The 13,626-nt window shown below is 42.5% G+C and overlaps 1 protein-coding gene across 5 annotated transcripts in view; it reads right to left on the bottom strand.

The window, feature by feature from the left end:
* Positions 1-13,626, bottom strand: part of EIF2AK4 (eukaryotic translation initiation factor 2 alpha kinase 4) — a 96,911-nt gene that overhangs the window by 22,810 nt on the left and 60,475 nt on the right. For all 5 annotated transcript variants that reach the window (XR_005882644.1, XM_040969965.1, XM_040969966.1 and 2 more), the window contains 10 exons: positions 13,083-13,137; positions 12,517-12,596; positions 10,719-10,820; positions 7,801-7,854; positions 5,430-5,666; positions 4,162-4,237; positions 3,695-3,816; positions 2,991-3,040; positions 1,906-2,074; positions 832-948 (listed from right to left, as the gene is read on the bottom strand). Coding sequence is in view for 4 of the 5 variants with exons in the window: in XM_040969965.1 (XP_040825899.1) it covers positions 832-948; positions 1,906-2,074; positions 2,991-3,040; positions 3,695-3,816; positions 4,162-4,237; positions 5,430-5,666; positions 7,801-7,854; positions 10,719-10,820; positions 12,517-12,596; positions 13,083-13,137 (1,062 nt within the window). In the remaining variant the exon portion in view is untranslated. The remainder of the gene's footprint in view (positions 1-831; positions 949-1,905; positions 2,075-2,990; positions 3,041-3,694; positions 3,817-4,161; positions 4,238-5,429; positions 5,667-7,800; positions 7,855-10,718; positions 10,821-12,516; positions 12,597-13,082; positions 13,138-13,626) is intronic.

Genomic DNA, 13,626 nt, shown 5'->3' with positions numbered 1-13,626 from the left:
GTATGGTGGTATAGCAAGCTAATCCTTTGCCTGCAATACCAGTATCCCGTCACAATTCCTCCATTTCTCAGCCAGCTCCTCCTCCATTCCCCAGCCCAGCTTATGGCAGGGGAAAGCAGCAGAGGATGGCTCAAGTCCTTGGGCTCCTGCAGCCGTGTGGAGACCCAAAAGAAGCTCCTGGCTCCTGGCTTCATATCAGCTTAGCTGTGGCCTTGCAGCCATTTGGCGAGTGAACCAGAAGATGGAAAATCAGTGTCTGTCTGTTTGTCTCTCTCCTTATCTCTGTAAATTTCCCTGCAAGTGCTGGCATCCCGAGTAGGTGCTGGTTCACGTCCTGAATGTTCCACCTTCCATCCAGCTCCCTGCTCGTGGCCTTAAAAAGCAGTAGAGGATGGTCCAAAGCCTTGGGACCCTGCACACCCACATGGGAGATCTGGAGGAAGCTCTTGGCCCCTGGCTCCTGGCTTTGGATTGATTCTGCTCTGGCTGTTGTGGCCATTTGGAAAGTGAACCAGCAGATGGGAAGACTCCCCTCTGTAAAAATTTGCATTTCAAATAAAAGCAAAAACATCTTACAAAAAAAAAATCAGAAGTAATCTTTAACACACCCTGGAGGTGACAAGTAGTACAGGGGGACGGTGGGGGGTTAATGAAGAAGTAGGTTCAACCAAAACTCCTTAACTACTGATACGATTAGAGCCAATTGGTTCTTTTCCCTTACAGTAAGTAAAGAAAGTAAAGAAAGAGATAGAATTCCCAGTTCAGTTTATGGTTGCAACAATGAGGAAATAATCAGAAACACTTATCAAGTCAAAGTACTTAGGTGCTTACCACAGCATCATATAGAATAACATAGACTTGACTGAGTTTATCTTCTGGGATTCCACAGTGTAACAGTATTGCTTTCAGCAGCATGGTATGATTCAAGTAAATACTGTAGTTTCTTTCCTAGGGTATAGACAAAAAAAAAGTTTCTGTTTTCCTTAAAAAGTAATATAGGCACATGCTCTTAACAATTTACCACACCTATTTGTTTTTCACACCTATGCTTCATATAGGGTTGCAGCTAAGGAGTATAATGTAATTACTGCTTTATTATTTGTATTTCAAATCCTCAGGCTAATCTTTAACTGTGTCAAGGAGCCTGAGCATGCTCACATAGAATATTCAAGTTGGGAAGGACCTGGTTCAGAAGTTACCAATTTATAAGCACAGGCTGGTGGAATAGTCACTGTTTCCTGTCTGCCTGAGTTAGCTAACAAGCACCTGCGGAGCAGTGAGCTGGGGCTGAGCTGGCTACAGTGGGGAACAGGGACAGGTAGGTTCTGGGCTTTGCCCTGAAGCGGCACACTGTGTGTCTGGCAAGAACAACTGGCACAACCACAGGTGCTATGTAGCTATCTCAGATCAAGAGCTGAGAGAGGCAGGGAGAAAAGGCAGTTGGCCGATCAGAGCGGGAGCAGCCAGGCTTCATTGATGAGTTCTGACTGATGGTGGCAGGAGGACCACAAAGGTTAGGGCAAGGCTTGGGGAGCACTGCCAAGGGAGCAAGCAAGCCTGGAGAACAGGGAAGGTGGGCAGTTGAGGAGACTGCATATATGGGATGGTGAACCCCAAGGATTTTGTACAACATGTGAACAAGCCACAGCATCCTAGAAATGTTAGCCTGATTTCTTGCAAATTTGGGAAACACTGACACAGAAACAGCACGTTGTCCCTCCAAACAAAGTCTGTTCATGAAGGGAGAAGTAGAAGCCAATAGTGAGGTCCCAAGCCACAGGGTCAAATGCTTTCCAGTTAAGGGAGTAGGAACTGGACTTGTGGCCAGCATGACCCGAGGAGCAGGTCGTAGGCATGATCCTGTCTGCCACACCTGGAGAGGGACCCCCTAGCAGGGAAAGGAACCTGAAGGGCTGGAAACTCCTGGATGATTTCATAGATGGTATAGATGATTTCAGCAGTGGGCAGGGAGCTGTTGGTGGTGGAAGTGACGATGTCAAATGCACATTCTAGAAGTTCTTTGGGATGAAATCGATCTAACTTGCGAGGTCTGAATACACGTTCTATGCAATATCTGCAGAGAGAAATGCAGATTTCTAAGGTTACTGGAAATCAATTTGTATGAGGAAATGTTAAGATAAAAGAAATGAATATAAAAAGATCAATCCATGGTATGATCAAGAAAGCTTAGAGACAGATCTGCCCCAGACTGATCTTGTCCTGTGATCCAAGTTTGCCGCTATTAAACTATGGGACACAGGTTTTTGTTTTGTTTCTTAATATCTGAAACAGGAGAAGTGGTGAAATTATACTCAACAAATAATTTTACCTTAGGTGATTTTTGTTTTGTTTTGTTTTACACAGGGATACCTGCAGCTTCGACAATGACTGTCAATGGTTCGCTTAAGCCACAGCAAAAGCATGTAAACAGCCTGGATTTTATTTGAAGAAAGTAGCTTTAAAGTGGCTGACCCCTGTGGCATTGGAATCATAGAGATTCTTCACCCAGGGCCACGTGCCTGGAGCTCCTCTGCCGTCAGCAGTCCTGCTGGGTTTCTTTCTTTCCCCCCACCCTGCAAACAGCTTCTGCTTGCTCTGTTACCTGTGTGCGCAGTTTTCACACACAGACCCTTGGCTGTTTGTCCTTCCTGTTCAGTTTTAAGAAGCCATTCAATTTTAAGAGCAAGAACAGCCAGATTTTTTTTTTTTTTAAGCAATCCTTTGGGACAATAATTCGTGATGCTGCCGTGGCACACGTGGAAGGTACAGGAGAGGCTTCAGGGACATCACAGCCATCTCCTGGCTGATAAGGCCAGCAGACCCCATCCACTTTACAAAGAGGGTACTGTGGCTAGGTTTTTGGACCACACTCTAAACTCAGTATTTTGAACCCAGAATCCTTCAATGTGTAAGGATCATGGGAGATGAACATCCTTCCTTGGTTCCTTTCTTGTGTCTACCAGTAAATGAAGCTCTCTGCTGATTCTTACCGTTTTAAATTCAGTATGTTATTTCTTGCCACATATCTTGCAAAAGGGACCTAAAAAAAAAGTTGTAAAGGTAAATGTCAAGAAGTGCCAGCTACCACACTCCTCTCTTTTAATAGCTTTATTGAAATATGTCCTACTACAAATTTACCCCCTTATCTTTTTTTTTTTTTTTTAGGATTTATTTATTTTACTTGAATGTGAGAATTACACACAAGCTCCCAGCTTCCGGCTTCAGCCTGGTTCAGGGCTGACACTGGCCATTGTGGCCACCTGGGGAGTGAACCACCAGATAGATCTCTCACTCTCTCTGTAACTATGCCATATAAATAAATCTCTTTATAAAAAGAATTTACTTGTTTTAGAGGCTAATGTATTAGACGTTACTGAATATCTAGCCAGGAAATAAAAAAGAACAAATCAATCTCAATCTGTAAACTCCATTAAGTTGATTTGTTTGAGCTGTCCAGGTTAACTTGCTTTGGTCACTTGGTGGAACGCAACATGAGGTGCACATTTGGCACCTGTAATGCAGGGTTCTTATTTCTTGAGCCAAAAACATTTGTAGTACTATCAAGGAGGATTGATGCACTTACTAAATCCCAACAATGCTTTTACCTTGGTAATTCCTTTAATGATACATTTCCAGAAGGTGAGAGATCACAAGCCTAAAGCCTTTGACTGGTAGTAGAGTGTCCCCAGCTCACCCGTAGGTCGTAGGGCAGCATCACCAGCATCCCGCTGTGGTCCATGAATAAGGCAGCTTCATTGTGCTCATATATTTGCCTGTTTCTGGGGAGCAGCAGTGGGGTGCACAACTGGACAGCTCCTGCGCCAAATCAGAAAAAATAACTAAGCACATCTTCCTAGGCGGCAATGCAAAGTGAGATAAGCCATCTGCTGTGGGGAAGGTTAAAATCAGGAGCAGTTTTGCTCTAAAGCTCTAAATTTACAATGGATAGCTCTTCTAGGACTTTGTCAATGTTAGTGGCAAAGTTGTAATGATCCATATCAGTTTCTTTTCAACAAGATAAGCCATCAAAATAAGTTGAAATTTCACATGATGTCAACTGCCTGGGATGCATGTTAAAGTAGGGTTGTACCCAAGTCCTTTATTTTCCTAAAGATGAAAACAGCTCAAAGGGAAGAGACCTGATTTCTAAAAAGAACATACCATGTCTTTTAAAGATGCGGATGATGGTCTCACATACATGTTGCTGGATCTTGGCTGTGCGGATGGAGAAGTTACCCTAAAATAGGACCAATTGACATGTCATCATTAAGGGCTAATGAGAGATAGCCCCTAACACATTTATCCGTGGCTTGCAGTTTGCACCTGCTTGCTCATTTTCATGGTTCAGCACAATGGTGACTCCATAAGAAATTCTCCCTCTGATCGTATTCAGGGCAGTCTGCACGCCCTGTGGTATGTACTGCTGCAGACTGCATGAGCTAACCTTTCCAGCAAAGGGAGGCCACCTGGCTGCAAAGCCCTGGCTCTTAACGGCACTCGCATGTTCCTTTTCAAGAGTTAACAAATATACGGCGTCTCCCTTCCCCTTCAGAGACTTGCGGGGACAGAGTGAGGCACCAGGGTCCCTCCTATAGCTCCTGCTGGCAGTCAGGTGGTATGTATACACTTCGTCAAGAGTAGTACCATGTCATCATAGAACATTTAAAAACAGCAGAGAACAAAAATGAAAGTTACCTATGCACTTTCAAACATCTTTCTAATATTGCCAGCCAGCAATATTAGTTTGGTCCTTAACATCTCTACTGGTCTTCCACAGCTTTTGCCACTATTTCCTCTACTATATTTTAGACTCATATTCTAAGCATATGGAAACACACAGGCAATAGAGCAAAAACTACCCAACTTTGTCAAATTTTAAGATTTTGTTGTTTTGATTCAGACTTCTCTTTTTTCCCCCTCTTTTCTCTTCTCTCTCTCTCTTTTTATAGAATGAACATGGCTCCCCAAACTGACAACTTGGCTGCACCTCAGAAACTTGAGATTTTGGAAGTGTTTCCTCTCTGGAGATTCTAAGCCACTAGCTACAGGGCCCTGGCATGTGCATGTAAGAGAGTTGCCAGAGGATCTAGCCGTGCAGTTGGCACTGGGGGCTATTCCACTGCTGGATCTGAGCTAGCTGGATGTTGGTCATTCTGAGCAGCTGAGCCAGGGACTTGGCTCTAAGCACATTGCTGTGTGGGTACAGAATGGGATGGACCAAGAACTACAAGAAGTGATTAAAAGTATGGCACTCCTGCCCAGGATATGGCTGCTGGTACGTATCTCTTGTGTGCTTTTAGGGGTTGCCCAGATCTCAGATCAGGGATTTACAATGGAGCCACTAAGAGAATCCCTGAGAAATAAGGAGCTGACTTAACTCCCCAGTGGCCTGGGTTCAGCTCTCTCTGGGAAGTGTGGCCCGAGCCCACCTTGAGGATGTCACTGTCGTAGGTGTAGTCGATGGCGGGGGAGATGCGCTGGGAGAAGATCTGGGCCATCATGGTGCGGTAGGCCTTCCCGTCCACGTTGGCCAGCGTGTGATGCAGCACTTCGTGCAGCTCTGACTCTTCCATCTGGGGTGGAGGCAGCAGCTCGCTCTTGAGCAGCTCCATGGCTGTGGGCCGCTTGGCTGGATCATGGTTCAACAGCCAGGAGATGACAGATTTCTGTAATGAAAGCCAGGCACGCTGTCGATGAGACAGAGAATGCACAGGAATTCTGACAAGGAAGGTGGGGAGATCAGGTCTAAGACGGTACATCGCAGTTCCTGCCCTCAGAGGGGGCATTTCAATGGGGATTTTTGAAATCTCTGAGTATGTCATTATTTCCTCCCTCTACTCCCCACCTCTATTTTGTTTTGGCCAGAGCTGCACAGCAATGTGATATGAATACTTCTTAACAGGGGAAGCAGCTCTTTTTATGTTTCACTGTCACAACAACTGCATATCTCAACAACTGCATAGAACTCACTCACAAAGTACTATACAGAAAATATGCAAATAGCTTTTGAGACCTATGCAAATATTTCAAACAAATAGCCTTTACTGGAAGTGACAGTGCTAGAATCCTTAAGGCAATTAAAACATGTCTTTACTTTTCTTTTAATTATTTTTACCATTGCACGATTAGATTCTCAGGAATTCTGATGTATGCAACTCATTTGTTTCATCTTTACAGCCATGAACTCATTTAGGCAGGGAACCATTGCAGGGCATTCTAAACCTTTGAAAGGTTCCTTAACTATTCTTAATCACCTTGTTTATAATAAAGATTTATAAGGAGTTAGAGCAATACTTTGGATCAGAAAAGCGCCAATTACATGTGTTTAAAATGATCACCTCCTGTCTCATATCCAACTTCTCTCTTCTGTTTTAGGCTGGGATTGAAACACAGGTAATTACAGTTTGTATAATGTAAGAGTTTATATTTCAAAAAAGTGGGAGGGGAACTGACCTGAGACAAATTTTAGGAAAATTATATTAAATTAGCAAAACCAAAAATGCCCTATTGAGGATAAAAGACCCCAGTATACTGTTAAACCTCTTTATGTAGCAAAAAGTATATTACACACAGTCTACCAGCATTTTCTGTGTTGCTCCTTTTCTAGAAAAAAAAAAAAGGTACTGATCATGAAGTGAGGAGGAGGCAGTGATTGTGGTTTCGTTGTTGTTGTTTTGGTTACAATTTTATTTAACCCAAACTTAGATGTTCAAGAGCACTTGGCAGTTATCTGATGACAGGAGGTTGGTTCTCACTTGAGCTTGCAGTTTCATCAAGTTCCAGGGCCACTGTGGCTATCCACATGAGGAGACACTAACTGAGACTAAGCTATGAAATGAACACTTCATTATGGTACCCAGAAACAAAGAAAATGACTCAGTCCAAATAGACAATGATAGCTAACAAAAGATGCCGAAACATGACTTAAGTATTTTCTCAGGGTTCACTAATCCCCTAGATAAGGCAGCATAAGTCCACAGAACCACACAGAAACGTCATGTTCAACACCAAATCACAGAACCTTAGTATGGATGTAAACAAAGGGTACTTAATTCTCTTAATTTCAGTGGTGAAGAAAATTGGAGCTTAGGAAGGTTAAGTGTTTATGCAGAGAAATACCCAATAAGCAAGAAGTAACACATTAATACAACATCCATGCTTCTGTTCTCAGTGTTAGTAACTTAAATGAGGGGTTTTTGTCTTTATTATCACTGTCTGTAAAAGTCAGTTTAAGGAACACAATTTCTTATGACAGGAGTATTCATTTTTGCAGGCTTCACCAAGACAATCTGGCAGAACCAAGAAGAAAGGCCATCAGATGGATGCCAAAGGCAGCCTGAGACATGTGTTACATACACAAGCCCACAGATGAGGTATTTATGGAGTACAGTAGAGACTACATTGTCTGAAAGAGGCACAACTTCTCCCTCAGCCTCAGCTACTTCAACACAAAGATCAACAAAATTATACTTGTAAATCATGTATTTTTCCGATAAGTCCCATGTCTCATCTGAAATAATGACCTGTGAACACCATTCTTTTCTTTTCCTCGCGTACCAGCTTAGACAAGATTTCCAATAATAATTCACAAAGCACAATAGAACTCCAAAGTTTGTTAATTTTCTCTATCAGCCATTGGCATTTGTATGGTGTATTTCAAGCCTACTAATATATTAAGGGCTTTTGTTTCCAGGACACAAGAGAAGTAAATGGCAGAAAACTGCTAATTGAAAAAAAGAAGAAAAACAGTAATTAAAACTCAAGACTGAAAACCCAGTAATTAAAGCATCAGAACATTACCTGCTTTGCATGCTCTCCATCATCAAAGTCTTCCGGAAATTTAGGCGAAGTGGGCTGAAAGAATATTGCATCCAAATCAGCAAGTGCTTGGCAGACTGCCCCAGTGAAAGTATTAATTCACAACCCGTAAGAAAATCAAACATGGTAATGGAAAACAGCTAGCAAGGAAAAATGTGACTGTTTTTTTTAAGCTGCATGTTCATTTTAACAAATACAGAAGTACATTTTTTAAGGTTTTTTTTTTTTTCTATTTATTTGAAAGACAGAGAGGGAAGAGAGAAAGGAGATGAGAAGAGACACTTTCCATTTGCTGGCTCACTTTCCAGTTGCCCACAACAGCTGGGTCTGAGACAGATTCAGGCCAGGAACCAAGAGCTCAGCCCAGGTCCCTCACATGCCTGCCTGGGAGGAACCCAAGTGCTTTGCACACCATCTGTGGGCTCCTCCAGCAGGCATTAGCAGCAAGCTGGATTGGGAGTGTGGCAGGACTTGACCCCAGCTACTCCAATATTCAGGCACAGGTATTACAAGTGGAGTTAAACCTGCTGTGTCACATCCCTAGATATACAATTTTACTAAAATGTCACTCAAATGACAACCTAGGTCATAGAAGCACCTTATTTCAGGACCAAGATTTAAAAGAATCTAATGGTTTCCAAGAAAGACAAAGTAGTTTCATTAAACACATAGATGAAAAGAGGTTAAAAAATACCAATGAATCCCCTCTCCCCCACTAGAGTAAAAGGAAGATGTTTAACACTAAAACCTCTTTTCTGGTAAATAGGATCTTGAAAACAACATCAACTTAGCTACGTAGATATTATTGACTTGAGGGGACAAACATGAATTTTAGCACTTCATCAAGGACATAATTATCTGAGAGCATTCCAATCATGGCAAGTCGCTGGCCATCATCCTACTCCTTCACTTAGGCACACAGCTGTCGCTACTGTGTTGGCACGGCAGGAAATAAACTCAACAGTCTTCCAAGGTCTCTAGAGGATTCTTCTCAGCTACAGTGTCTGTGACTAATTTCATCAGTACTCCTGCTCTGCTCAGTAGGGAACAAGCAGCACACCAGACCTCATGCTCATTTAAATCACTCTCATGCAAACCTTACACTTTGATGTCACTTTAAAAAATGTTTATATTCATTAAAATCAGCTTGAAAGGGAGAGCAACACACACACACACACACACACACACACACACACACACACACACACACACACACAATCTTACACTCCTTGGTTCATTCCTTGAACACCTACAGCAGCCAGAGCCAGTCCAGGTCAAAACCAGAACTAGGAATCTCCCCCGGGATCTTCTGATTAGGTGGCAAGGGCCCAAGCACCTGGCCACCTAGGATGAATTTAATGCCATTTTTAATGGACACTTTTGACCCTGCCCATTTTAAGATTAGTGCCTTTTAGCTAAGATAATAATGAAGTCAATGCTTAATTCCAAAACGCAAATGGAAATTTCACTGGAAGAAAAATTCAAGTGGCTGATAATTTTTTTTATCTCATCTAAACTTTTCCTTAGGCATTACTGCATCAGGTCCATTCCTTTTTACAAAAAATATTTCTCAGCAAATAGGAATACTGGTTACTCTGGAAAGGCTTAGCAAATAAATTACTGAAACTACAGCCTCTTCCATATGAGGGTACTTTGGAAATTTCATGGAAAAATGAAATTAAAAAATAAATTTATTACATGCAAAAAATTTGAAATCCACTTGTAGTTTTTTCATAATACAGCTTTTCCATGAACTTCCTGAAGATCCCCTTACAGGTTCTACACAAAAATTTTTTTTTATAAAATAAATTTGTATTCTTAAAAAAGTTTTATTTTATTGTTTGTTTGGAAGGCAGAATGACACAGTAGAAGAGAGACAGAGAAATCTAACAGGCTCATTTTCCAAATGGCTGTAACAGCCAGGTCTGGGTCACACCAAAGTCTGGAGCCAGGAATTTCATCCTGGTCCCTCACACAGGTGGGAGGAGCCCAAGGACTTGCTTTGCCTCTTGGTTTCCAAGTATATTAGTAGAGATCTGGACCAGAAGCAGAGGAGCCAAGACTCTGATAAAAATTGTCAACCTGGGCCTGGCATGATGGCTCAATAGCTAAATTCTCACCATGCAAGTGCCAGGATCCCATATAGGCACTGGTTTGTGTCTTGGGTGCTCTACTTCCCATCCAGCTCTCTGCTTGTGGCCTGGGAAAGCAGTGGAGGATGGCCCAAAGCCTTGGGACTCTGCACCCGTGTGGAAGACCCAAAAGAAGCTCCTGGTTTTGGGTCTGCTCAGCTCTGACCGTGTGGTCACTTGGGGAGTAAACCATCAGATAGAAGATCTTTCTCCATCTCTCTTTTTCATAAATTTGATCTGCCTTTCCAATTAAAAAAATTATTTTATTTTTTATTGGAAAGGCAGATATGCTGAGAGAAGGAGAGACAGAGAGAAAGAACTTTCATCCACTGGTTCACTCCCCAGGTGGCCACAACACCAGAGTTGAGCAGATTCAAAACCAGGATCCAGGAGCTTCTTCCAGGTCTCTCACATGGGTGCAGGAACCCAAGGCCTTGGGCCATCCTCCACTGCTTTCCCAGGCCACAAGCAGGGAGCTGGCTGGGAAGTGGAGCACCTAGGATACAAACTGGTGCCCATATGGGGATCCCAGCACTTGCAAGGCAAGGATTTAACAACTAGGCTATCATGCTGGGCCCCAAAATAAATAAATTTAAAAATAAACAAACAAACAAACAAAAAACATTGCTAGCTTGTTAGCACTGCAATTGGTGATTTAATCTAGTATGCTACAATACCAGCCCCATAAATTTATCTTTTAGTTCTTAGAAAAATGTCCTGATCTTGGTGTAAGAGGCAGAGTAGTGGCCAGAAATCTCTGATACATACATCTCTAAGTTGGCTGAGGACAAAGATCCGTTCGGAGGCTGTGACCATGGGGTGATAGGACATCTCAAAGAAGATAATTCCCAGGCTGAAGAGATCCACTTTCTGAGGAGAAAAATTTAGGGAGAATCATAATTATATTTGATATGAAAGTATAACATCAAAAAATTATATAACATCACTGTTAGACTAAAGTTCATGTAGGTTCAAAACAAGACACATTATACACATTTTGATGATCTGTTTAAAAATATCATGGTAGGAAAACTAGAAGAAATAGCTTGGGTTTAGAAGATGACAGAATATTTGACATGATTTCTCTCAATATTCCTCTTGAATACTGTAACTAGCTTAGCTATATACGCAGGTACAGATAAGTGCTGGCTGAAGAAACAATGGTTAAAAATGCAAGGACAACTGAAAGCAGTCACAAGACTTTGCTCTGTTTTGCACAGTTAGGAATCATTCTGAAAGTGAAACACACACTCAAACCTGCAGCTTCTGCTAAGGCCAGCTATCGATGGCAAAGCTCTACAGCGAAGATTAAAGAACGGCACGCGGGAGAGAGCAAGGATAACCCTAGCAAAGCTTGAGAGAGCGTTTACAATTCAACGGCAACCTAGCTGGAAATCATGTGTGACAAACTCTTAATATCCCAAGTGCGTAAGGAGCTCACACAACCCAAGAGCAAAAATACTGACAGAATCAAAACTGGGCAAAGGACCTGAACGGTAATTTTTCTTTTCTTTTTTTAAAGAATTTTTATTTATTGGAAAGCCAAATTTACAGTAAGGAGAGACAGAGAGATCTTCCATCTGCTGGTTTACTCCCCAAGTGGCCACAATGGTCACAGATGAGCTGATCTAAAGCTAAGAACCAAAAGTTTCTCCCAGGTCTCCCATATGTGTACAGGGCCCCAAGACCTTGGGCCATCTTCGACTGTTTTTTCAGGCCACAAGCAGGGAGCTGGATGGGAAATGGAGCACCTAGGATATGAACTAGCACCATATGGGATCCTAGCACATGCAAGGCGAGAAGTTAAGCCACTAGGCTACCACACCGGGCCCATGAATGGCTATTTTCCTGAAGATATTCAAATGGCCAACAGCTAATAAAAAGATGTTCTACATAATCAGAGAAATACACTCCAAACCACTATGAGCTGTCTTGTCACGCTGTAACGATGACTGTTTTAGATGACAAATTGTGATGAGAATGTAATAAAGAGAACTCTGGTGCCCTGATAGTAGGAATGTAAACTTGCACAGCCACTATGGAAAAGTATGGCAAGGCCTCAAAAAATGAACAGAGACTCTCACAATCCAGCAATCTTCTGTGTGTAACCAAAGGAAAGAAAACCATTATCTCAAAGAGATATCTGCATGCCCATGGTCATGGCAGCATTTTTCTTACTAGCCAAGACATGGAATCAGCCTCAGCACCTATCAACAGAAAAATGAATAAAGTACAAGCAGCGTGTATACAACAAAATAGTACTTAACCTTAAGAGAGAGGAGGGAATTAATCCTGTCATCACCATGTGGATGACTCTGAAGGCTGGCATACTAAGGCAATAAGCTTAGCATGGAAGGAAGGGCAAACACTGTGGGACCCCTTGGGTAACATGGAATCTAACACACCAATAGCCACGATGGTGCTTCCTAGGGGCTGGGGGCCACTGCAGGTGGAGGTATAACATGCTGTACCACATTGTTGGCCCCGAAGCTGTGGTCTTGGTATCCTCTTACTTCACCCGTGGAGCCTTCTGCCTCCCCACCCCCCGCCCGAGGAAGCCATATACCTGGTTGTATGCAGACTTGGTGCTCCCTTGCACTTCCGGGCTTACATACAGAGCAGTGCCAACCATGCCCGTCAGGTGACCTGTGTGGAGGAGAACAGAGGAAAGCTTTCCAACAGTGAAATTTCTAGATAAGGTGGAACTAACAGAAGGGATTCTTAATGCTGAGGAATGATCTGTCAGCTGCCTGCACCCTTTCCAGGAAGAAGCAGTGAGTGCACACTGCACCAAGCAGGTAACTGTAAGTCATGTCTAGCTGACACTCAGGTCCATACCACAGATGTCTCGGCTGCTGCAGAGGAGGGCAGTGCCAGATGGACCAGGTCACAGGGTAACTTCCTATTCCTACTCAGGGTCAGACCAAGTAGAACTGACTGCCCCTGGGATCTAATTACTCCTCCAGCTGAAGTTCTGACTTTGGGTTTTGAACAATTTATATGGTAGAAAGCAAAAAGGATGAAAAGCATTTTCATAATGTTAATTTAATTAATAATTAAAATTTGCTTTGGAATAAGATCTTTACAAGCAAAAAACAAGTTTCAGGGTAAGAGATTTTGTAGCGCACTTACCCGAAGGGTCGGATTTAATCAAATGGTCAGAATGATCATCTTGCTTGTTGTCAGCCTAAAAGTACAAGTTAAGTCCAACACCGAGTTAAAATGCTATATCATTCCCTAGGAATGAGTTGTTAATTGCTAAAGAAAGACTGAAAAAAATAAACATGGGAAACAGAATAATTATAAAAATTTATGAATTCTACATTAGTTTTTGGTTCAGTTCGCTCACTGGTGCAAGGCTCATAGCAAGCACAGTAAAATCAAAGGGGAAAAGGGCAATTCATTAGGCAAGTCTTGCTTTAGGACAGGAATACCCCAAAGCTTCCAGAGACGTGTTCATTTTCATACTGCCAAGGGCAGATAGAGCCCACCCACTAGGAAAAGGCAGAGGATATTAACAACCACAGCAAATTCATCTTCTCAGCACACTCCTGGTACTGCTGCTCTCTGTCAGTGTTTACTCTGTCAGGGAGGCTGGACCCAGGGCCATAACATCACTTGCTGCTGTATGTAGCAGGTTACATCTTGTTTACCATATCTACTGACAGCACTGTGC

This window comes from Ochotona curzoniae, unplaced genomic scaffold, assembly GCF_017591425.1.
Source record: "Ochotona curzoniae isolate NIBS_2020 unplaced genomic scaffold, NIBS_Ocur_1.0 scaffold_4701, whole genome shotgun sequence".
In the NCBI taxonomy this organism is placed as follows: Eukaryota; Metazoa; Chordata; class Mammalia; order Lagomorpha; family Ochotonidae; genus Ochotona; species Ochotona curzoniae.
Note: the sequence above shows the minus strand (reverse complement) of the source record. Positions and strands in the feature narration are given on the sequence as shown.